This window comes from Drosophila serrata, unplaced genomic scaffold (assembly GCF_035046125.1).
Source record: "Drosophila serrata isolate PLE 108 unplaced genomic scaffold, ASM3504612v1 contig_276, whole genome shotgun sequence".
Lineage (NCBI taxonomy): Eukaryota > Metazoa > Arthropoda > Insecta > Diptera > Drosophilidae > Drosophila > Drosophila serrata.
This window is the reverse complement of record NW_028257174.1, coordinates 7,878,975-7,897,994: the sequence shown is the minus strand read 5'-3', so window position 1 is coordinate 7,897,994 and position 19,020 is coordinate 7,878,975. Positions and strand designations below refer to the sequence as shown.

Genomic DNA, 19,020 nt, shown 5'->3' with positions numbered 1-19,020 from the left:
ATGTTTACACCTGCCATTAATAACCCGCATTACATCCGAATCGGAATAATTTCAGGTGCTATTAATTTAAAAAAACACCCTTAAATATTGGCATAAATAATGTAAGCACTGAACAGGGATCCGGCGACGGCGGCCAACTGAAAATCGGTGAATATGCATACAGCTTTATTTATTATTTGCCAAACATGATGTTCAGTGATTAGATCACCATGGTTTCAGATAGCTGCCGACCGTCACAGTGGCACATAGCTGCACGACATCACCTGAACGTCACAGTGGCATGTAGCTGCACGCCATTAGCTGCACGTCATTAGCTGAATGTTGCTGCTGCACATGGCTCCATGTTGGTTGATCGTCGCTGCTGCACATGGCTGCAGGCAACCAGCTGAAAGTCAAGGCGGTCACACTCCGAAAAGGTAGTGAAGAATGAGTTGGTCACATTTCAAAAAGCTTGTGATAATGGATATGTGTACATTTCCGCTTATATTTGTCACGCACATTGCACCGGAGTCGGAATAATTGTAGTTGCTATTAATTTAAAAAAACACCCTTAAATATTGGCATAAATAATGTAAGCACTGAACAGGGATCCGGCGACGGCGGCCAACTGAAAATCGGTGAATATGCATACAGCTTTATTTATTATTTGCCAAACATGATGTTCAGTGATTAGATCACCATGGTTTCAGATAGCTGCCGACCGTCACAGTGGCACATAGCTGCACGACATCACCTGAACGTCACAGTGGCATGTAGCTGCACGCCATTAGCTGCACGTCATTAGCTGAATGTTGCTGCTGCACATGGCTCCATGTTGGTTGATCGTCGCTGCTGCACATGGCTGCAGGCAACCAGCTGAAAGTCAAGGCGGTCACACTCCGAAAAGGTAGTGAAGAATGAGTTGGTCACATTTCAAAAAGCTTGTGATAATGGATATGTGTACATTTCCGCTTATATTTGTCACGCACATTGCACCGGAGTCGGAATAATTGTAGTTGCTATTAATTTAAAAAAACACCCTTAATTATTGGCATAAATAATGTAAGCACTGAACAGGGATCCGGCGACGGCGGCCAACTGATAATCGGTGAATATGCATACAGCTTTATTCATTATTTGCCAAACATGATGTTCAGTGATTAGATCACCATGGTTTCAGATAGCTGCCGACCGTCACAGTGGCACATAGCTGCACGGCATCACCTGAACGTCACAGTGGCATGTAGCTGCACGCCATTAGCTGCACGTCATTAGCTGAATGTTGCTCCTGCACATGGCTCCATGTTGGTTGATCGTCGCTGCTGCACATGGCTGCAGGCAACCAGCTGAAAGTCAAGGCGGTCACACTCCGAAAAGGTAGTGAAGAATGAGTTGGTCACATTTCAAAAAGCTTGTGATAATAAATATGTGTACATTTCCGCTTATGCTTGTCACGCACATTGCACCGGAATCGGAGTAATTGTAGTTGCTATTAATTAAAAAAAAACACCCTTAATTATTGACATAAATAATGTAAGCACTGAACACGGAGCCGGCGACGGCGGCCACTGAAAATCTGTGGAAATGCATTCAACTTTATTCACTATTTGCTAAACATGATGTTCGGTTATGAGATCACCATGGTTTCAGATAGCTGCATGTCATCAGTTGATCGTCACAGTGGCATATAGCTGCACGTCATTAGCAAACGTCGCTGCTGCACATGGCTCCATGTCAGTTGATCGTCGCTTTTGTACATGGCTACAAGCAACCAGCGGAAAGTCAAAGTTCCTGTCATAGGGTTGACAAAATAGCTATTTTCTAGCTGAAAGCTTTAAGCTCTGAGCTTTAAGCTCTGCTACAATATAGCTAAACAGACATCTCTAATTTGCACCTCTTGCACTAAAATTAATCAGCTTTCTGCTGATTCTGTTCGCCTGGTATTTCAGGTTGAAAATTAAATGGACTCGGACCGATTTTTGACGAGATCGAAGACTTGGTTTTTGCCTACAACAACAACAGTGCTGAAACAGACCAAATTGAATGCTGGGTTTTTTCTGCAACAACAATAAACAACGCTTTTACGACAATTTTAAATTAAAACAACATCAAAAATAGACTATATTAAATATGTTTATTTCACGTTTTTGAGTGGTTTACATTTATTCGTTGATAAGCAGCTTCTGCTACCCTTTGCCGTTAACCCTCTGTGTCGACCACCTCACGTTTTTGGCATTCTTGTTGATCAGGCTTTCCCACTGGGCAATGAGGCCTCGCGATGTGCCTCCATGTGCGTCAGATCACAGAGCTGGCCCATCGCTGGCTCCATTGGCTGTGTAGGCGGCTGCATTCCGGCTGCGATTGCCATCGGGCTTGTGTACGATCTCCGGTTCGTTGCATTGCGCAGTTTTTCAGGTCCATAGCAGTGCTCCACCTCAGAGTCCTCATCGTCAACCTCGTCCGCATCGGCCTCGTCTGTGCTGAGCTGGCTGGAAACGAAAAAACGTAAGATAAGAGGGATTCTTGAAAGCCTTGACGTGTACTCACAGCTTTTCCAGTAAAACCTTCAGTGTGTTCTGCCTGTTAATCTAGAGCAGGCACTTCAGCTCCGTCCCGCTCGACTTGAGGTCCTGCAGCTCCTGCTGGATCTTCTGCTCGACGCAACGGACCGCCCTCTGGGTTCCGCTCGATGGCTGCCGGTAATAGGGTGACCGTGGTAATGTCCGTTGGCGAGTTTCCGTGCTCCAGATTGCTCCTAGAGCTGGTGATGTTGCCCAATGACGAGACGGGCGGCAGCGGACTATTGGGTGTCACCAGCTTGCCATGGGAGGCCATAAACCGCTGCATCACGCCCTTGGTGGGGCAGGCCGGTCAGCTGCGGCACGGAAATGGTCCTGGTGATGAGCTTCTGCAGCGGCGGCTCCGGTGTCACGTTGTAGCTGTTGGTCCAATGTAACGCTGCTCCTGGCGGGTGACCACAGTCAGCTAGAGCAGCTGTTGCTGCTGCTGCTTGGACTGGAGGTGCTTGTTGCTCTGCGAGAAGGCCGCGATGCCCGAGTCATCAGAATCTGTGCTGAGGCGGCTGGAAACAAAAAAAAACGTAAGATTATATAAGGATTCTTGAAAGCCTTTACGTGTACTCACAGCTTGTCCAGCGAAGCCTTCAGTGTATTCTGCCTGTTAATCTAGCGCAAGCGCTCCAGGGCTTGAGGTCCTGGAGCTCCTGTTGGATCTTCTGCTCGACGCAACGGACCGCCCTCTGGGTTCCGCTCGATGGCTGCCGGTAATAGGGTGACCGTGGTAATGTCCGTTGGCGAGTTTCCGTGCTCCAGATTGCTCCTAGAGCTGGTGATGTTGCCCAATGGCGAGACGTGCGGCAGGGGACTATTGGGTGTCACCAGCTTGCCATGGGAGGCCATAAACCGCTGCATCACGCCCTTGATAGGGCAGGCCGGTCAGCTGCGGCACGGAAATGGTCCTGGTGATGAGCTTCTGCTGCGGCGGCTCGGGTGTCACGTTGTAGCTGTTGGTCCAATGTAATGCTGCTCCTGGCGGGAGACCACGGTCAGCTTGAGCGAGTACTGCTGCAGCTGCTTGTCCTGGAGGTTGTTGTTGCTCTGCGAGGAGGCCGAGATGCCAGAGTCAGCAGAATGCGGGTCTTGGCGCTGTTCGCGCTAGTGGCCAGCGAGGGGGTGTTGGTTAGCTCATCAATGGGCAGCAGAAGTAAAGTGGTCTGCACTGCCGCTGGCCGGGCTGTGGCCAGCACGCCCTGGACATGCTCCAGCTCATCCTGATCCTGTGGCTGCTCCTGAGTGCATTCACCATAACCAAAAAACGTAGGATGTCAAAGCTGCACATGGTTCCATGCCAGCAATCGATAGTCAAAGCTGCGTTTGGTTGGATTCCAGCAATCGATAGTCAATGCTGCATATCGTCACTGATCGTCGCTGTTGCACATGGCTACTGGCAACCAGCTGAAAGTAAAAGCGGTCACACTTTGATGTAAAAGTAGCGAAACATTAGTTGGTCACACTGGCCACCTTTTTTAAAAGTAGTGATGGCCGCCTCAATAACCGTCCCGTTTTCGCCATTCTTCTTTATCAGGCTTTGCCACTGGGCAAGGAGGCCTTACGATGAGGGGCCTCCTTGGGCGTCGGATCACAGATCTGGGCCAGCGATATGACCGGACGCATCCCATTAATGCTGCCATTGCTGGCTCCATTGGATATGTAGGCGGCTGCATTCAGGCTGCGATTGCCAGCGGGCTTGTGTACGATCTCCGGTTCGTTGCTGTTGATATAAGAATGAAAATTCAATGAGAATCGAACTCCTTTAAGTAGGTTATCTAACACTTGCCCATTTCTATCCAGCTCCTGGGTGGACTTGGCATTGCGCAGTTTTTCGGGGCCATAGCAGTGCTCCACCTCAGATTCCTCATCGTCAACCTCGTCCGCATCGGCCTCGCCTATGCTGAGCTGGCTGGAAACGAAAAAACGTATGATAAGAGGGATTCTTGAAAGCCTTGATGTGTACTCACAGCTTTTCCAGCGAAACCTTCAGTGTGTTCTGCCTGTTAATCTTGCGCAAGCGCTCCAGGGCTTGAGGTCCTGGAGCTCCTGTTGGATCTTCTGCTCGACGCAACGGACCGCCCTCTGGGTTCCGCTCGATGGCTGCCGGTAATAGGGTGACCGTGGTAATGTCCGTTGGCGAGTTTCCGTGCTCCAGATTGCTCCTAGAGCTGGTGATGTTGCCCAATGGCGAGACGTGCGGCAGGGGACTATTGGGTGTCACCAGCTTGCCATGGGAGGCCATAAACCGCTGCATCACGCCCTTGATAGGGCAGGCCGGTCAGCTGCGGCACGGAAATGGTCCTGGTGATGAGCTTCTGCTGCGGCGGCTCGGGTGTCACGTTGTAGCTGTTGGTCCAATGTAATGCTGCTCCTGGCGGGAGACCACGGTCAGCTTGAGCGAGTGCTGCTGCAGCTGCTTGTCCTGGAGGTTGTTGTTGCTCTGCGAGGAGGCCGAGATGCCAGAGTCAGCAGAATGCGGGTCTTGGCGCTGTTCGCGCTAGTGGCCAGCGAGGGGGTGTTGGTTAGCTCATCAATGGGCAGCAGAAGTAAAGTGGTCTGCACTGCCGCTGGCCGGGCTGTGGCCAGCACGCCCTGGACATGCTCCAGCTCATCCTGATCCTGTGGCTGCTCCTGAGTGCATTCACCATAACCAAAAAACGTAGGATGTCAAAGCTGCACATGGTTCCATGCCAGCAATCGATAGTCAAAGCTGCGTTTGGTTGGATTCCAGCAATCGATAGTCAATGCTGCATATCGTCACTGATCGTCGCTGTTGCACATGGCTACTGGCAACCAGCTGAAAGTAAAAGCGGTCACACTTCGATGTAAAAGTAGCGAAACATTAGTTGGTCACACCGCAAAAAGCTTGTGATAGTGGATATGCTCCCACCTTTTTTAAAAGTAATGATGGCCGCCTCAATAAGTTCCGTTTTCGCCATTCTTCTTGATCATGCTTTGCCACTGGGCAAGGAGGCCTCACGATGAGGGGCACCCTTGGGCGTCGGATCACAGATCTGGGCCAGCGATATGACTGGACGCATACCATTAACGCTGCCATTGCTGGCTCCATTGGATATGTAGGCGGCTGCATTCAGGCTGCGATTGCAAGCGGGCTTGTGTACGATCTCCGGTTCGTTGCTGTTGATATAAGAATGAAAATTCAATGAGAATCGAACTCCTTTAAGTAGGTTATCTAACACTTGCCCATTTCTATCCAGCTCCTGGGTGGACTTGGCATTGCGCAGTTTTTCGGGGCCATAGCAGTGCTCCACCTCAGATTCCTCATCGTCAACCTCGTCCGCATCGGCCTCGCCTATGCTGAGCTGGCTGGAAACGAAAAAACGTATGATAAGAGGGATTCTTGAAAGCCTTGATGTGTACTCACAGCTTTTCCAGCGAAACCTTCAGTGTGTTCTGCCTGTTAATCTTGCGCAAGCGCTCCAGGGCTTGAGGTCCTGGAGCTCCTGTTGGATCTTCTGCTCGACGCAACGGACCGCCCTCTGGGTTCCGCTCGATGGCTGCCGGTAATAGGGTGACCGTGGTAATGTCCGTTGGCGAGTTTCCGTGCTCCAGATTGCTCCTAGAGCTGGTGATGTTGCCCAATGGCGAGACGTGCGGCAGGGGACTATTGGGTGTCACCAGCTTGCCATGGGAGGCCATAAACCGCTGCATCACGCCCTTGATAGGGCAGGCCGGTCAGCTGCGGCACGGAAATGGTCCTGGTGATGAGCTTCTGCTGCGGCGGCTCGGGTGTCACGTTGTAGCTGTTGGTCCAATGTAATGCTGCTCCTGGCGGGAGACCACGGTCAGCTTGAGCGAGTGCTGCTGCAGCTGCTTGTCCTGGAGGTTGTTGTTGCTCTGCGAGGAGGCCGAGATGCCAGAGTCAGCAGAATGCGGGTCTTGGCGCTGTTCGCGCTAGTGGCCAGCGAGGGGGTGTTGGTTAGCTCATCAATGGGCAGCAGAAGTAAAGTGGTCTGCACTGCCGCTGGCCGGGCTGTGGCCAGCACGCCCTGGACATGCTCCAGCTCATCCTGATCCTGTGGCTGCTCCTGAGTGCATTCACCATAACTAAAAAACGTAGGATGTCAAAGCTGCACATGGTTCCATGCCAGCAATCGATAGTCAAAGCTGCGTTTGGTTGGATTCCAGCAATCGATAGTCAATGCTGCATATCGTCACTGATCGTCGCTGTTGCACATGGCTACTGGCAACCAGCTGAAAGTAAAAGCGGTCACACTTCGATGTAAAAGTAGCGAAACATTAGTTGGTCACACTGGCCACCTTTTTTAAAAGTAGTGATGGCCGCCTCAATAACCGTCCCGTTTTCGCCATTCTTCTTTACCAGGCTTTGCCTCTGGGCAAGGAGGCTTCACGATGAGGGGCCTCCTTGGGCGTCGGATCACAGATCTGGGCCAGCGATATGACCGGACGCATCCCATTGCTGGCTCCATTGGATATGTAGGCGGCTGCATTCAGGCTGCGATTGCCAGCGGGCTTGTGTACGATCTCTGGTTCGTTGCTGTTGATATAAGAATGAAAATTCAATGAGAATCGAACTCCTTTAAGTAGGTTATCTAACACTTGCCCATTACTATCCAGCTCCTAGGTGGACTTGGCATTGCGCAGTTTTTCGGGGCCATAGCAGTGCTCCACCTCAGATTCCTCATCGTCAACCTCGTCCGCATCGGCCTCGCCTATGCTGAGCTGGCTGGAAACGAAAAAACGTATGATAAGAGGGATTCTTGAAAGCCTTGATGTGTACTCACAGCTTTTCCAGCGAAACCTTCAGTGTGTTCTGCCTGTTAATCTTGCGCAAGCGCTCCAGGGCTTGAGGTCCTGGAGCTCCTGTTGGATCTTCTGCTCGACGCAACGGACCGCCCTCTGGGTTCCGCTCGATGGCTGCCGGTAATAGGGTGACCGTGGTAATGTCCGTTGGCGAGTTTCCGTGCTCCAGATTGCTCCTAGAGCTGGTGATGTTGCCCAATGGCGAGACGTGCGGCAGGGGACTATTGGGTGTCACCAGCTTGCCATGGGAGGCCATAAACCGCTGCATCACGCCCTTGATAGGGCAGGCCGGTCAGCTGCGGCACGGAAATGGTCCTGGTGATGAGCTTCTGCTGCGGCGGCTCGGGTGTCACGTTGTAGCTGTTGGTCCAATGTAATGCTGCTCCTGGCGGGAGACCACGGTCAGCTTGAGCGAGTACTGCTGCAGCTGCTTGTCCTGGAGGTTGTTGTTGCTCTGCGAGGAGGCCGAGATGCCAGAGTCAGCAGAATGCGGGTCTTGGCGCTGTTCGCGCTAGTGGCCAGCGAGGGGGTGTTGGTTAGCTCATCAATGGGCAGCAGAAGTAAAGTGGTCTGCACTGCCGCTGGCCGGGCTGTGGCCAGCACGCCCTGGACATGCTCCAGCTCATCCTGATCCTGTGGCTGCTCCTGAGTGCATTCACCATAACCAAAAAACGTAGGATGTCAAAGCTGCACATGGTTCCATGCCAGCAATCGATAGTCAAAGCTGCGTTTGGTTGGATTCCAGCAATCGATAGTCAATGCTGCATATCGTCACTGATCGTCGCTGTTGCACATGGCTACTGGCAACCAGCTGAAAGTAAAAGCGGTCACACTTCGATGTAAAAGTAGCGAAACATTAGTCGGTCACACTGGCCACCTTTTTTAAAAGTAGTGATGGCCGCCTCAATAACCGTCCCGTTTTCGCCATTCTTCTTTATCAGGCTTTGCCACTGGGCAAGGAGGCTTTACGATGAGGGGCCTCCTTGGGCGTCGGATCACAGATCTGGGCCAGCGATATGACCGGACGCATCCCATTAATGCTGCCATTGCTGGCTCCATTGGATATGTAGGCGGCTGCATTCAGGCTGCGATTGCCAGCGGGCTTGTGTACGATCTCCGGTTCGTTGCTGTTGATATAAGAATGAAAATTCAATGAGAATCGAACTCCTTTAAGTAGGTTATCTAACACTTGCCCATTTCTATCCAGCTCCTGGGTGGACTTGGCATTGCGCAGTTTTTCGGGGCCATAGCAGTGCTCCACCTCAGATTCCTCATCGTCAACCTCGTCCGCATCGGCCTCGCCTATGCTGAGCTGGCTGGAAACGAAAAAACGTATGATAAGAGGGATTCTTGAAAGCCTTGATGTGTACTCACAGCTTTTCCAGCGAAACCTTCAGTGTGTTCTGCCTGTTAATCTTGCGCAAGCGCTCCAGGGCTTGAGGTCCTGGAGCTCCTGTTGGATCTTCTGCTCGACGCAACGGACCGCCCTCTGGGTTCCGCTCGATGGCTGCCGGTAATAGGGTGACCGTGGTAATGTCCGTTGGCGAGTTTCCGTGCTCCAGATTGCTCCTAGAGCTGGTGATGTTGCCCAATGGCGAGACGTGCGGCAGGGGACTATTGGGTGTCACCAGCTTGCCATGGGAGGCCATAAACCGCTGCATCACGCCCTTGATAGGGCAGGCCGGTCAGCTGCGGCACGGAAATGGTCCTGGTGATGAGCTTCTGCTGCGGCGGCTCGGGTGTCACGTTGTAGCTGTTGGTCCAATGTAATGCTGCTCCTGGCGGGAGACCACGGTCAGCTTGAGCGAGTGCTGCTGCAGCTGCTTGTCCTGGAGGTTGTTGTTGCTCTGCGAGGAGGCCGAGATGCCAGAGTCAGCAGAATGCGGGTCTTGGCGCTGTTCGCGCTAGTGGCCAGCGAGGGGGTGTTGGTTAGCTCATCAATGGGCAGCAGAAGTAAAGTGGTCTGCACTGCCGCTGGCCGGGCTGTGGCCAGCACGCCCTGGACATGCTCCAGCTCATCCTGATCCTGTGGCTGCTCCTGAGTGCATTCACCATAACCAAAAAACGTAGGATGTCAAAGCTGCACATGGTTCCATGCCAGCAATCGATAGTCAAAGCTGCGTTTGGTTGGATTCCAGCAATCGATAGTCAATGCTGCATATCGTCACTGATCGTCGCTGTTGCACATGGCTACTGGCAACCAGCTGAAAGTAAAAGCGGTCACACTTCGATGTAAAAGTAGCGAAACATTAGTTGGTCACACCGCAAAAAGCTTGTGATAGTGGATATGCTCCCACCTTTTTTAAAAGTAATGATGGCCGCCTCAATAAGTTCCGTTTTCGCCATTCTTCTTGATCATGCTTTGCCACTGGGCAAGGAGGCCTCACGATGAGGGGCACCCTTGGGCGTCGGATCACAGATCTGGGCCAGCGATATGACTGGACGCATACCATTAACGCTGCCATTGCTGGCTCCATTGGATATGTAGGCGGCTGCATTCAGGCTGCGATTGCAAGCGGGCTTGTGTACGATCTCCGGTTCGTTGCTGTTGATATAAGAATGAAAATTCAATGAGAATCGAACTCCTTTAAGTAGGTTATCTAACACTTGCCCATTTCTATCCAGCTCCTGGGTGGACTTGGCATTGCGCAGTTTTTCGGGGCCATAGCAGTGCTCCACCTCAGATTCCTCATCGTCAACCTCGTCCGCATCGGCCTCGCCTATGCTGAGCTGGCTGGAAACGAAAAAACGTATGATAAGAGGGATTCTTGAAAGCCTTGATGTGTACTCACAGCTTTTCCAGCGAAACCTTCAGTGTGTTCTGCCTGTTAATCTTGCGCAAGCGCTCCAGGGCTTGAGGTCCTGGAGCTCCTGTTGGATCTTCTGCTCGACGCAACGGACCGCCCTCTGGGTTCCGCTCGATGGCTGCCGGTAATAGGGTGACCGTGGTAATGTCCGTTGGCGAGTTTCCGTGCTCCAGATTGCTCCTAGAGCTGGTGATGTTGCCCAATGGCGAGACGTGCGGCAGGGGACTATTGGGTGTCACCAGCTTGCCATGGGAGGCCATAAACCGCTGCATCACGCCCTTGATAGGGCAGGCCGGTCAGCTGCGGCACGGAAATGGTCCTGGTGATGAGCTTCTGCTGCGGCGGCTCGGGTGTCACGTTGTAGCTGTTGGTCCAATGTAATGCTGCTCCTGGCGGGAGACCACGGTCAGCTTGAGCGAGTGCTGCTGCAGCTGCTTGTCCTGGAGGTTGTTGTTGCTCTGCGAGGAGGCCGAGATGCCAGAGTCAGCAGAATGCGGGTCTTGGCGCTGTTCGCGCTAGTGGCCAGCGAGGGGGTGTTGGTTAGCTCATCAATGGGCAGCAGAAGTAAAGTGGTCTGCACTGCCGCTGGCCGGGCTGTGGCCAGCACGCCCTGGACATGCTCCAGCTCATCCTGATCCTGTGGCTGCTCCTGAGTGCATTCACCATAACTAAAAAACGTAGGATGTCAAAGCTGCACATGGTTCCATGCCAGCAATCGATAGTCAAAGCTGCGTTTGGTTGGATTCCAGCAATCGATAGTCAATGCTGCATATCGTCACTGATCGTCGCTGTTGCACATGGCTACTGGCAACCAGCTGAAAGTAAAAGCGGTCACACTTCGATGTAAAAGTAGCGAAACATTAGTTGGTCACACTGGCCACCTTTTTTAAAAGTAGTGATGGCCGCCTCAATAACCGTCCCGTTTTCGCCATTCTTCTTTACCAGGCTTTGCCTCTGGGCAAGGAGGCTTCACGATGAGGGGCCTCCTTGGGCGTCGGATCACAGATCTGGGCCAGCGATATGACCGGACGCATCCCATTGCTGGCTCCATTGGATATGTAGGCGGCTGCATTCAGGCTGCGATTGCCAGCGGGCTTGTGTACGATCTCTGGTTCGTTGCTGTTGATATAAGAATGAAAATTCAATGAGAATCGAACTCCTTTAAGTAGGTTATCTAACACTTGCCCATTACTATCCAGCTCCTAGGTGGACTTGGCATTGCGCAGTTTTTCGGGGCCATAGCAGTGCTCCACCTCAGATTCCTCATCGTCAACCTCGTCCGCATCGGCCTCGCCTATGCTGAGCTGGCTGGAAACGAAAAAACGTATGATAAGAGGGATTCTTGAAAGCCTTGATGTGTACTCACAGCTTTTCCAGCGAAACCTTCAGTGTGTTCTGCCTGTTAATCTTGCGCAAGCGCTCCAGGGCTTGAGGTCCTGGAGCTCCTGTTGGATCTTCTGCTCGACGCAACGGACCGCCCTCTGGGTTCCGCTCGATGGCTGCCGGTAATAGGGTGACCGTGGTAATGTCCGTTGGCGAGTTTCCGTGCTCCAGATTGCTCCTAGAGCTGGTGATGTTGCCCAATGGCGAGACGTGCGGCAGGGGACTATTGGGTGTCACCAGCTTGCCATGGGAGGCCATAAACCGCTGCATCACGCCCTTGATAGGGCAGGCCGGTCAGCTGCGGCACGGAAATGGTCCTGGTGATGAGCTTCTGCTGCGGCGGCTCGGGTGTCACGTTGTAGCTGTTGGTCCAATGTAATGCTGCTCCTGGCGGGTGACCACGGTCAGCTTGAGCGAGTGCTGCTGCAGCTGCTTGTCCTGGAGGTTGTTGTTGCTCTGCGAGGAGGCCGAGATGCCAGAGTCAGCAGAATGCGGGTCTTGGCGCTGTTCGCGCTAGTGGCCAGCGAGGGGGTGTTGGTTAGCTCATCAATGGGCAGCAGAAGTAAAGTGGTCTGCACTGCCGCTGGCCGGGCTGTGGCCAGCACGCCCTGGACATGCTCCAGCTCATCCTGATCCTGTGGCTGCTCCTGAGTGCATTCACCATAACCAAAAAACGTAGGATGTCAAAGCTGCACATGGTTCCATGCCAGCAATCGATAGTCAAAGCTGCGTTTGGTTGGATTCCAGCAATCGATAGTCAATGCTGCATATCGTCACTGATCGTCGCTGTTGCACATGGCTACTGGCAACCAGCTGAAAGTAAAAGCGGTCACACTTCGATGTAAAAGTACCGAAACATTAGTTGGTCACACCGCAAAAAGCTTGTGATAGTGGATATGCTCCCACCTTTTTTAAAAGTAATGATGGCCGCCTCAATAACAGTTCCGTTTTCGCCATTCTTCTTGATCATGCTTTGCCACTGGGCAAGGAGGCCTCACGATGAGGGACACCCTTGGGCGTCGGATCACAGATCTGGGCCAGCGATATGACCGGACGCATACCATTAACGCTGCCATTGCTGGCTCCATTGGATATGTAGGCGGCTGCATTCAGGCTGCGATTGCCAGCGGGCTTGTGTACGATCTCCGGTTCGTTGCTGTTGATATAAGAATGAAAATTCAATGAGAATCGAACTCCTTTAAGTAGGTTATCTAACACTTGCCCATTACTATCCAGCTCCTAGGTGGACTTGGCATTGCGCAGTTTTTCGGGGCCATAGCAGTGCTCCACCTCAGATTCCTCATCGTCAACCTCGTCCGCATCGGCCTCGCCTATGCTGAGCTGGCTGGAAACGAAAAAACGTATGATAAGAGGGATTCTTGAAAGCCTTGATGTGTACTCACAGCTTTTCCAGCGAAACCTTCAGTGTGTTCTGCCTGTTAATCTTGCGCAAGCGCTCCAGGGCTTGAGGTCCTGGAGCTCCTGTTGGATCTTCTGCTCGACGCAACGGACCGCCCTCTGGGTTCCGCTCGATGGCTGCCGGTAATAGGGTGACCGTGGTAATGTCCGTTGGCGAGTTTCCGTGCTCCAGATTGCTCCTAGAGCTGGTGATGTTGCCCAATGGCGAGACGTGCGGCAGGGGACTATTGGGTGTCACCAGCTTGCCATGGGAGGCCATAAACCGCTGCATCACGCCCTTGATAGGGCAGGCCGGTCAGCTGCGGCACGGAAATGGTCCTGGTGATGAGCTTCTGCTGCGGCGGCTCGGGTGTCACGTTGTAGCTGTTGGTCCAATGTAATGCTGCTCCTGGCGGGTGACCACGGTCAGCTTGAGCGAGTGCTGCTGCAGCTGCTTGTCCTGGAGGTTGTTGTTGCTCTGCGAGGAGGCCGAGATGCCAGAGTCAGCAGAATGCGGGTCTTGGCGCTGTTCGCGCTAGTGGCCAGCGAGGGGGTGTTGGTTAGCTCATCAATGGGCAGCAGAAGTAAAGTGGTCTGCACTGCCGCTGGCCGGGCTGTGGCCAGCACGCCCTGGACATGCTCCAGCTCATCCTGATCCTGTGGCTGCTCCTGAGTGCATTCACCATAACCAAAAAACGTAGGATGTCAAAGCTGCACATGGTTCCATGCCAGCAATCGATAGTCAAAGCTGCGTTTGGTTGGATTCCAGCAATCGATAGTCAATGCTGCATATCGTCACTGATCGTCGCTGTTGCACATGGCTACTGGCAACCAGCTGAAAGTAAAAGCGGTCACACTTCGATGTAAAAGTAGCGAAACATTAGTTGGTCACACTGGCCACCTTTTTTAAAAGTAGTGATGGCCGCCTCAATAACCGTCCCGTTTTCGCCATTCTTCTTTATCAGGCTTTGCCACTGGGCAAGGAGGCTTTACGATGAGGGGCCTCCTTGGGCGTCGGATCACAGATCTGGGCCAGCGATATGACCGGACGCATCCCATTAATGCTGCCATTGCTGGCTCCATTGGATATGTAGGCGGCTGCATTCAGGCTGCGATTGCCAGCGGGCTTGTGTACGATCTCCGGTTCGTTGCTGTTGATATAAGAATGAAAATTCAATGAGAATCGAACTCCTTTAAGTAGGTTATCTAACACTTGCCCATTTCTATCCAGCTCCTGAGTGGACTTGGCATTGCGCAGTTTTTCGGGGCCATAGCAGTGCTCCACCTCAGATTCCTCATCGTCAACCTCGTCCGCATCGGCCTCGCCTATGCTGAGCTGGCTGGAAACGAAAAAACGTATGATAAGAGGGATTCTTGAAAGCCTTGATGTGTACTCACAGCTTTTCCAGCGAAACCTTCAGTGTGTTCTGCCTGTTAATCTTGCGCAAGCGCTCCAGGGCTTGAGGTCCTGGAGCTCCTGTTGGATCTTCTGCTCGACGCAACGGACCGCCCTCTGGGTTCCGCTCGATGGCTGCCGGTAATAGGGTGACCGTGGTAATGTCCGTTGGCGAGTTTCCGTGCTCCAGATTGCTCCTAGAGCTGGTGATGTTGCCCAATGGCGAGACGTGCGGCAGGGGACTATTGGGTGTCACCAGCTTGCCATGGGAGGCCATAAACCGCTGCATCACGCCCTTGATAGGGCAGGCCGGTCAGCTGCGGCACGGAAATGGTCCTGGTGATGAGCTTCTGCTGCGGCGGCTCGGGTGTCACGTTGTAGCTGTTGGTCCAATGTAATGCTGCTCCTGGCGGGAGACCACGGTCAGCTTGAGCGAGTGCTGCTGCAGCTGCTTGTCCTGGAGGTTGTTGTTGCTCTGCGAGGAGGCCGAGATGCCAGAGTCAGCAGAATGCGGGTCTTGGCGCTGTTCGCGCTAGTGGCCAGCGAGGGGGTGTTGGTTAGCTCATCAATGGGCAGCAGAAGTAAAGTGGTCTGCACTGCCGCTGGCCGGGCTGTGGCCAGCACGCCCTGGACATGCTCCAGCTCATCCTGATCCTGTGGCTGCTCCTGAGTGCATTCACCATAACCAAAAAACGTAGGATGTCAAAGCTGCACATGGTTCCATGCCAGCAATCGATAGTCAAAGCTGCGTTTGGTTGGATTCCAGCAATCGATAGTCAATGCTGCATATCGTCACTGATCGTCGCTGTTGCACATGGCTACTGGCAACCAGCTGAAAGTAAAAGCGGTCACACTTCGATGTAAAAGTAGCGAAACATTAGTTGGTCACACTGGCCACCTTTTTTAAAAGTAGTGATGGCCGCCTCAATAACCGTCCCGTTTTCGCCATTCTTCTTTACCAGGCTTTGCCACTGGGCAAGGAGGCTTCACGATGAGGGGCCTCCTTGGGCGTCGGATCACAGATCTGGGCCAGCGATATGACCGGACGCATCCCATTAATGCTGCCATTGCTGGCTCCATTGGATATGTAGGCGGCTGCATTCAGGCTGCGATTGCCAGCGGGCTTGTGTACGATCTCCGGTTCGTTGCTGTTGATATAAGAATGAAAATTCAATGAGAATCGAACTCCTTTAAGTAGGTTATCTAACACTTGCCCATTTCTATCCAGCTCCTGAGTGGACTTGGCATTGCGCAGTTTTTCGGGGCCATAGCAGTGCTCCACCTCAGATTCCTCATCGTCAACCTCGTCCGCATCGGCCTCGCCTATGCTGAGCTGGCTGGAAACGAAAAAACGTATGATAAGAGGGATTCTTGAAAGCCTTGATGTGTACTCACAGCTTTTCCAGCGAAACCTTCAGTGTGTTCTGCCTGTTAATCTTGCGCAAGCGCTCCAGGGCTTGAGGTCCTGGAGCTCCTGTTGGATCTTCTGCTCGACGCAACGGACCGCCCTCTGGGTTCCGCTCGATGGCTGCCGGTAATAGGGTGACCGTGGTAATGTCCGTTGGCGAGTTTCCGTGCTCCAGATTGCTCCTAGAGCTGGTGATGTTGCCCAATGGCGAGACGTGCGGCAGGGGACTATTGGGTGTCACCAGCTTGCCATGGGAGGCCATAAACCGCTGCATCACGCCCTTGATAGGGCAGGCCGGTCAGCTGCGGCACGGAAATGGTCCTGGTGATGAGCTTCTGCTGCGGCGGCTCGGGTGTCACGTTGTAGCTGTTGGTCCAATGTAATGCTGCTCCTGGCGGGAGACCACGGTCAGCTTGAGCGAGTGCTGCTGCAGCTGCTTGTCCTGGAGGTTGTTGTTGCTCTGCGAGGAGGCCGAGATGCCAGAGTCAGCAGAATGCGGGTCTTGGCGCTGTTCGCGCTAGTGGCCAGCGAGGGGGTGTTGGTTAGCTCATCAATGGGCAGCAGAAGTAAAGTGGTCTGCACTGCCGCTGGCCGGGCTGTGGCCAGCACGCCCTGGACATGCTCCAGCTCATCCTGATCCTGTGGCTGCTCCTGAGTGCATTCACCATAACCAAAAAACGTAGGATGTCAAAGATGCACATGGTTCCATGCCAGCAATCGATAGTCAAAGCTGCGTTTGGTTGGATTCCAGCAATCGATAGTCAATGCTGCATATCGTCACTGATCGTCGCTGTTGCACATGGCTACTGGCAACCAGCTGAAAGAAAAAGCGGTCACACTTCGATGTAAAAGTACCGAAACATTAGTCGGTCACACTGGCCACCTTTTTTAAAAGTAGTGATGGCCGCCTCAATAACCGTCCCGTTTTCGCCATTCTTCTTTACCAGGCTTTGCCACTGGGCAAGGAGGCTTCACGATGAGGGGCCTCCTTGGGCGTCGGATCACAGATCTGGGCCAGCGATATGACCGGACGCATCCCATTAATGCTGCCATTGCTGGCTCCATTGGATATGTAGGCGGCTGCATTCAGGCTGCGATTGCCAGCGGGCTTGTGTACGATCTCCGGTTCGTTGCTGTTGATATAAGAATGAAAATTCAATGAGAATCGAACTCCTTTAAGTAGGTTATCTAACACTTGCCCATTTCTATCCAGCTCCTGGGTGGACTTGGCATTGCGCAGTTTTTCGGGGCCATAGCAGTGCTCCACCTCAGATTCCTCATCGTCAACCTCGTCCGCATCGGCCTCGCCTATGCTGAGCTGGCTGGAAACGAAAAAACGTATGATAAGAGGGATTCTTGAAAGCCTTGATGTGTACTCACAGCTTTTCCAGCGAAACCTTCAGTGTGTTCTGCCTGTTAATCTTGCGCAAGCGCTCCAGGGCTTGAGGTCCTGCAGCTCCTGTTGGATCTTCTGCTCGACGCAACGGACCGCCCTCTGGGTTCCGCTCGATGGCTGCCGGTAATAGGGTGACCGTGGTAATGTCCGTTGGCGAGTTTCCGTGCACCAGATTGCTCCTAGAGCTGGTGATGTTGCCTAATGGCGAGACGTGCGGCAGGGGACTATTGGGTGTCACCAGCTTGCCATGGGAGGCCATAAACCGCTGCATCACGCCCTTGATAGGGCAGGCCGGTCAGCTGCGGCACGGAAATGGTCCTGGTGATGAGCTTCTGCTGCGGCGGCTCGGGTGTCACGTTGTAGCTGTTGGTCCAATGTAATGCTGCTCCTGGCGGGAGACCACGGTCAGCTTGAGCGAGTGCTGCTGCAGCTGCTTGTCCTGGAGGTTGTTGTTGCTCTGCGAGGAGGCCGAGATGCCAGAGTCAGCAGAATGCGGGTCTTGGCGCTGTTCGCGCTAGTGGCCAGCGAGGGGGTGTTGGTTAGCTCATCAATGGGCAGCAGAAGTAAAGTGGTCTGCGCTGCCGCTGGCCGGGCTGTGGCCAGCACGCCCTGGACATGCTTCAGCTCATCCTGATCCTGTGGCTGCTCCTGAGTGCATTCACCATAACCAAAAAACGTAGGATGTCAAAGCTGTACATGGTTCCATGCCAGCAATCGATAGTCAAAGCTGCGTTTGGTTGGATTCCAGCAATCGATAGTCAATGCTGCATATCGTCACTGATCGTCGCTGTTGCACATGGCTACTGGCAACCAGCTGAAAGTAAAAGCGGTCACACTTCGATGTAAAAGTACCGAAACATTAGTTGGTCACACTGGCCACCTTTTTTAAAAGTAGTGATGGCCGCCTCAATAACCGTCCCGTTTTCGCCATTCTTCTTTACCAGGCTTTGCCACTGGGCAAGGAGGCTTCACGATGAGGGGCCTCCTTGGGCGTCGGATCACAGATCTGGGCCAGCGATATGACCGGACGCATCCCATTAATGCTGCCATTGCTGGCTCCATTGGATATGTAGGCGGCTGCATTCAGGCTGCGATTGCCAGCGGGCTTGTGTACGATCTCCGGTTCGTTGCTGTTGATATAAGAGTGAAAATTCAATGAGAATCGAACTCCTTTAAGTAGGTTATCTAACACTTGCCCATTTCTATCCAGCTCCTGGGTGGACTTGGCATTGCGCAGTTTTTCGGGGCCATAGCAGTGCTCCACCTTTAGATTCCTCATCGTCAACCTCGTCCGCATCGGCCTCGCCTATGCTGAGCTGGCTGGAAACGAAAAAACGTATGATAAGAGGGATTCTTGAAAGCCTTGATGTGTACTCACAGCTTTTCCAGCGAAACCTTCAGTGTGTTCTGCCTGTTAATCTTGCGCAAGCGCTCCAGGGCTTGAGGTCCTGCAGCTCCTGTTGGATCTTCTGCTCGACGCAACGGACCGCCCTCTGGGTTCCGCTCGATGGCTGCCGGTAATAGGGTGACCGTGGTAATGTCCGTTGGCGAGTTTCCGTGCTCCAGATTGCTCCTAGAGCTGGTGATGTTGCCCAATGGCGAGACGTGCGGCAGGGGACTATTGGGTGTCACCAGCTTGCCATGGGAGGCCATAAACCGCTGCATCACGCCCTTGATAGGGCAGGCCGGTCAGCTGCGGCACGGAAATGGTCCTGGTGATGAGCTTCTGCTGCGGCGGCTCGGGTGTCACGTTGTAGCTGTTGGTCCAATGTAATGCTGCTCCTGGCGGGAGACCACGGTCAGCTTGAGCGAGTGCTGCTGCAGCTGCTTGTCCTGGAGGTTGTTGTTGCTCTGCGAGGAGGCCGAGATGCCAGAGTCAGCAGAATGCGGGTCTTGGC

General features: G+C 53.1%; 6 protein-coding genes and 3 long non-coding RNA genes across 16 annotated transcripts; 1 reads left to right on the top strand and 8 right to left on the bottom strand.

The window, feature by feature from the left end:
- The first annotated feature begins 440 nt into the window (after nt 1-440).
- On the top strand, nt 441-2,121 carry LOC147643312 (uncharacterized). 2 transcript variants are annotated; one of them, XR_015272408.1, is made up of 3 exons: nt 441-617; nt 690-1,087; nt 1,160-2,121. It is a non-coding gene; the product is annotated as an uncharacterized LOC147643312 (long non-coding RNA). The 2 variants fall into 2 exon arrangements; XR_015272407.1 differs by lacking the exon at nt 441-617 and having other exon boundaries at nt 889-1,087; nt 1,144-1,495.
- Nucleotides 2,095-3,646, bottom strand: LOC147643311 (uncharacterized). Of its 3 annotated transcripts, XR_015272404.1 has the most exons (3): nt 3,124-3,646; nt 2,527-3,061; nt 2,095-2,468 (listed from the first exon to the last, which is right to left on the bottom strand). It is a non-coding gene; the product is annotated as an uncharacterized LOC147643311 (long non-coding RNA). The 3 variants fall into 3 exon arrangements; XR_015272405.1 differs by lacking the exon at nt 2,527-3,061; XR_015272403.1 differs by lacking the exon at nt 3,124-3,646 and having other exon boundaries at nt 2,527-2,949.
- A 198-nt stretch (nt 3,647-3,844) lies between these two features.
- Nucleotides 3,845-5,346, bottom strand: LOC147643310 (uncharacterized). The gene is made up of 4 exons (XM_086836132.1): nt 4,517-5,346; nt 4,336-4,458; nt 4,020-4,269; nt 3,845-3,953 (listed from the first exon to the last, which is right to left on the bottom strand). Exons 1-3 carry the CDS (start codon nt 4,801-4,803, stop codon nt 4,080-4,082), a joined length of 600 nt encoding a protein of 199 aa, XP_086692258.1. The 5' UTR covers nt 4,804-5,346; the 3' UTR covers nt 3,845-3,953; nt 4,020-4,079.
- Nucleotides 5,347-7,140: 1,794 nt separating this feature from the next.
- On the bottom strand, nt 7,141-7,745 carry LOC147643309 (uncharacterized). The gene is made up of 2 exons (XM_086836092.1): nt 7,316-7,745; nt 7,141-7,257 (listed from the first exon to the last, which is right to left on the bottom strand). The coding sequence occupies exons 1-2, from the start codon at nt 7,600-7,602 to the stop codon at nt 7,152-7,154; spliced, it is 393 nt and encodes a 130-aa protein (XP_086692218.1). The 5' UTR covers nt 7,603-7,745; the 3' UTR covers nt 7,141-7,151.
- A 291-nt stretch (nt 7,746-8,036) lies between these two features.
- On the bottom strand, nt 8,037-8,995 carry LOC147643308 (uncharacterized). The gene is made up of 4 exons (XM_086835221.1): nt 8,814-8,995; nt 8,528-8,650; nt 8,212-8,461; nt 8,037-8,145 (listed from the first exon to the last, which is right to left on the bottom strand). The coding sequence occupies exons 1-3, from the start codon at nt 8,993-8,995 to the stop codon at nt 8,272-8,274; spliced, it is 495 nt and encodes a 164-aa protein (XP_086691347.1). The 3' UTR covers nt 8,037-8,145; nt 8,212-8,271.
- A 359-nt stretch (nt 8,996-9,354) lies between these two features.
- Nucleotides 9,355-10,773, bottom strand: LOC147643307 (uncharacterized). 2 transcript variants are annotated; one of them, XM_086836091.1, is made up of 4 exons: nt 10,127-10,773; nt 9,946-10,068; nt 9,632-9,879; nt 9,355-9,538 (listed from the first exon to the last, which is right to left on the bottom strand). In XM_086836091.1, exons 1-3 carry the CDS (start codon nt 10,411-10,413, stop codon nt 9,690-9,692), a joined length of 600 nt encoding a protein of 199 aa, XP_086692217.1. In that variant the 5' UTR covers nt 10,414-10,773; the 3' UTR covers nt 9,355-9,538; nt 9,632-9,689. The 2 variants fall into 2 exon arrangements, 1 of the variants encoding a protein (XP_086692217.1); XR_015272401.1 differs by lacking the exons at nt 9,946-10,068; nt 10,127-10,773 and having other exon boundaries at nt 9,500-9,559; nt 9,632-9,662.
- A 559-nt stretch (nt 10,774-11,332) lies between these two features.
- Nucleotides 11,333-14,275, bottom strand: LOC147643306 (uncharacterized). 3 transcript variants are annotated; one of them, XR_015272228.1, is made up of 6 exons: nt 14,140-14,275; nt 13,824-14,073; nt 12,928-13,757; nt 12,747-12,869; nt 12,431-12,680; nt 11,796-12,358 (listed from the first exon to the last, which is right to left on the bottom strand). XR_015272228.1 is itself a non-coding variant. In XM_086835238.1 (3 exons), exons 2-3 carry the CDS (start codon nt 11,792-11,794, stop codon nt 11,344-11,346), a joined length of 393 nt encoding a protein of 130 aa, XP_086691364.1. In that variant the 5' UTR covers nt 11,795-12,358; nt 12,431-12,675; the 3' UTR covers nt 11,333-11,343. The 3 variants fall into 3 exon arrangements, 1 of the variants encoding a protein (XP_086691364.1); XR_015272227.1 differs by having other exon boundaries at nt 11,796-12,337; nt 12,928-14,073; XM_086835238.1 differs by lacking the exons at nt 12,747-12,869; nt 12,928-13,757; nt 13,824-14,073; nt 14,140-14,275 and adding an exon at nt 11,333-11,449 and having other exon boundaries at nt 11,508-12,358; nt 12,431-12,675.
- Nucleotides 14,276-16,416: 2,141 nt separating this feature from the next.
- Nucleotides 16,417-17,393, bottom strand: LOC147643305 (uncharacterized). The gene is made up of 4 exons (XM_086835220.1): nt 17,212-17,393; nt 16,926-17,048; nt 16,610-16,859; nt 16,417-16,543 (listed from the first exon to the last, which is right to left on the bottom strand). Exons 1-3 carry the CDS (start codon nt 17,391-17,393, stop codon nt 16,667-16,669), a joined length of 498 nt encoding a protein of 165 aa, XP_086691346.1. The 3' UTR covers nt 16,417-16,543; nt 16,610-16,666.
- A 365-nt stretch (nt 17,394-17,758) lies between these two features.
- Nucleotides 17,759-18,419, bottom strand: LOC147643304 (uncharacterized). 2 transcript variants are annotated; one of them, XR_015272225.1, is made up of 3 exons: nt 18,319-18,419; nt 18,003-18,252; nt 17,759-17,936 (listed from the first exon to the last, which is right to left on the bottom strand). It is a non-coding gene; the product is annotated as an uncharacterized LOC147643304 (long non-coding RNA). The 2 variants fall into 2 exon arrangements; XR_015272224.1 differs by having other exon boundaries at nt 17,759-18,252.
- Nucleotides 18,420-19,020: the final 601 nt, after the last annotated feature.

Bases quoted from the DNA above. Each gene is read 5' to 3' on its own strand.
- LOC147643309 (XM_086836092.1), bottom strand. From the start codon at position 7,602: ATGCAGCGGTTTATGGCCTCCCATGGCAAGCTGGTGACACCCAATAGT. The intron at 7,258-7,315 runs GTGAGTACACAT...TTTCGTTTCCAG, and splicing joins AAGGTTTCGCTGGAAAAGCT to CCAGCTCAGCATAGGCGAGG.
- LOC147643307 (XM_086836091.1), bottom strand. From the start codon at position 10,413: ATGCAGCGGTTTATGGCCTCCCATGGCAAGCTGGTGACACCCAATAGT. The intron at 10,069-10,126 runs GTGAGTACACAT...TTTCGTTTCCAG, and splicing joins AAGGTTTCGCTGGAAAAGCT to CCAGCTCAGCATAGGCGAGG. The intron at 9,880-9,945 runs GCAAGTGTTAGA...TTATATCAACAG, and splicing joins CAGGAGCTGGATAGAAATGG to CAACGAACCGGAGATCGTAC.
- LOC147643308 (XM_086835221.1), bottom strand. From the start codon at position 8,995: ATGCAGCGGTTTATGGCCTCCCATGGCAAGCTGGTGACACCCAATAGT. The intron at 8,651-8,813 runs GTTGCGTCGAGC...TTTCGTTTCCAG, and splicing joins CGGAACCCAGAGGGCGGTCC to CCAGCTCAGCATAGGCGAGG. The intron at 8,462-8,527 runs GCAAGTGTTAGA...TTATATCAACAG, and splicing joins CAGGAGCTGGATAGAAATGG to CAACGAACCGGAGATCGTAC.
- LOC147643306 (XM_086835238.1), bottom strand. From the start codon at position 11,794: ATGCAGCGGTTTATGGCCTCCCATGGCAAGCTGGTGACACCCAATAGT. The intron at 11,450-11,507 runs GTGAGTACACAT...TTTCGTTTCCAG, and splicing joins AAGGTTTCGCTGGAAAAGCT to CCAGCTCAGCATAGGCGAGG.
- LOC147643310 (XM_086836132.1), bottom strand. From the start codon at position 4,803: ATGCAGCGGTTTATGGCCTCCCATGGCAAGCTGGTGACACCCAATAGT. The intron at 4,459-4,516 runs GTGAGTACACAT...TTTCGTTTCCAG, and splicing joins AAGGTTTCGCTGGAAAAGCT to CCAGCTCAGCATAGGCGAGG. The intron at 4,270-4,335 runs GCAAGTGTTAGA...TTATATCAACAG, and splicing joins CAGGAGCTGGATAGAAATGG to CAACGAACCGGAGATCGTAC.
- LOC147643305 (XM_086835220.1), bottom strand. From the start codon at position 17,393: ATGCAGCGGTTTATGGCCTCCCATGGCAAGCTGGTGACACCCAATAGT. The intron at 17,049-17,211 runs GTTGCGTCGAGC...TTTCGTTTCCAG, and splicing joins CGGAACCCAGAGGGCGGTCC to CCAGCTCAGCATAGGCGAGG. The intron at 16,860-16,925 runs GCAAGTGTTAGA...TTATATCAACAG, and splicing joins CAGGAGCTGGATAGAAATGG to CAACGAACCGGAGATCGTAC.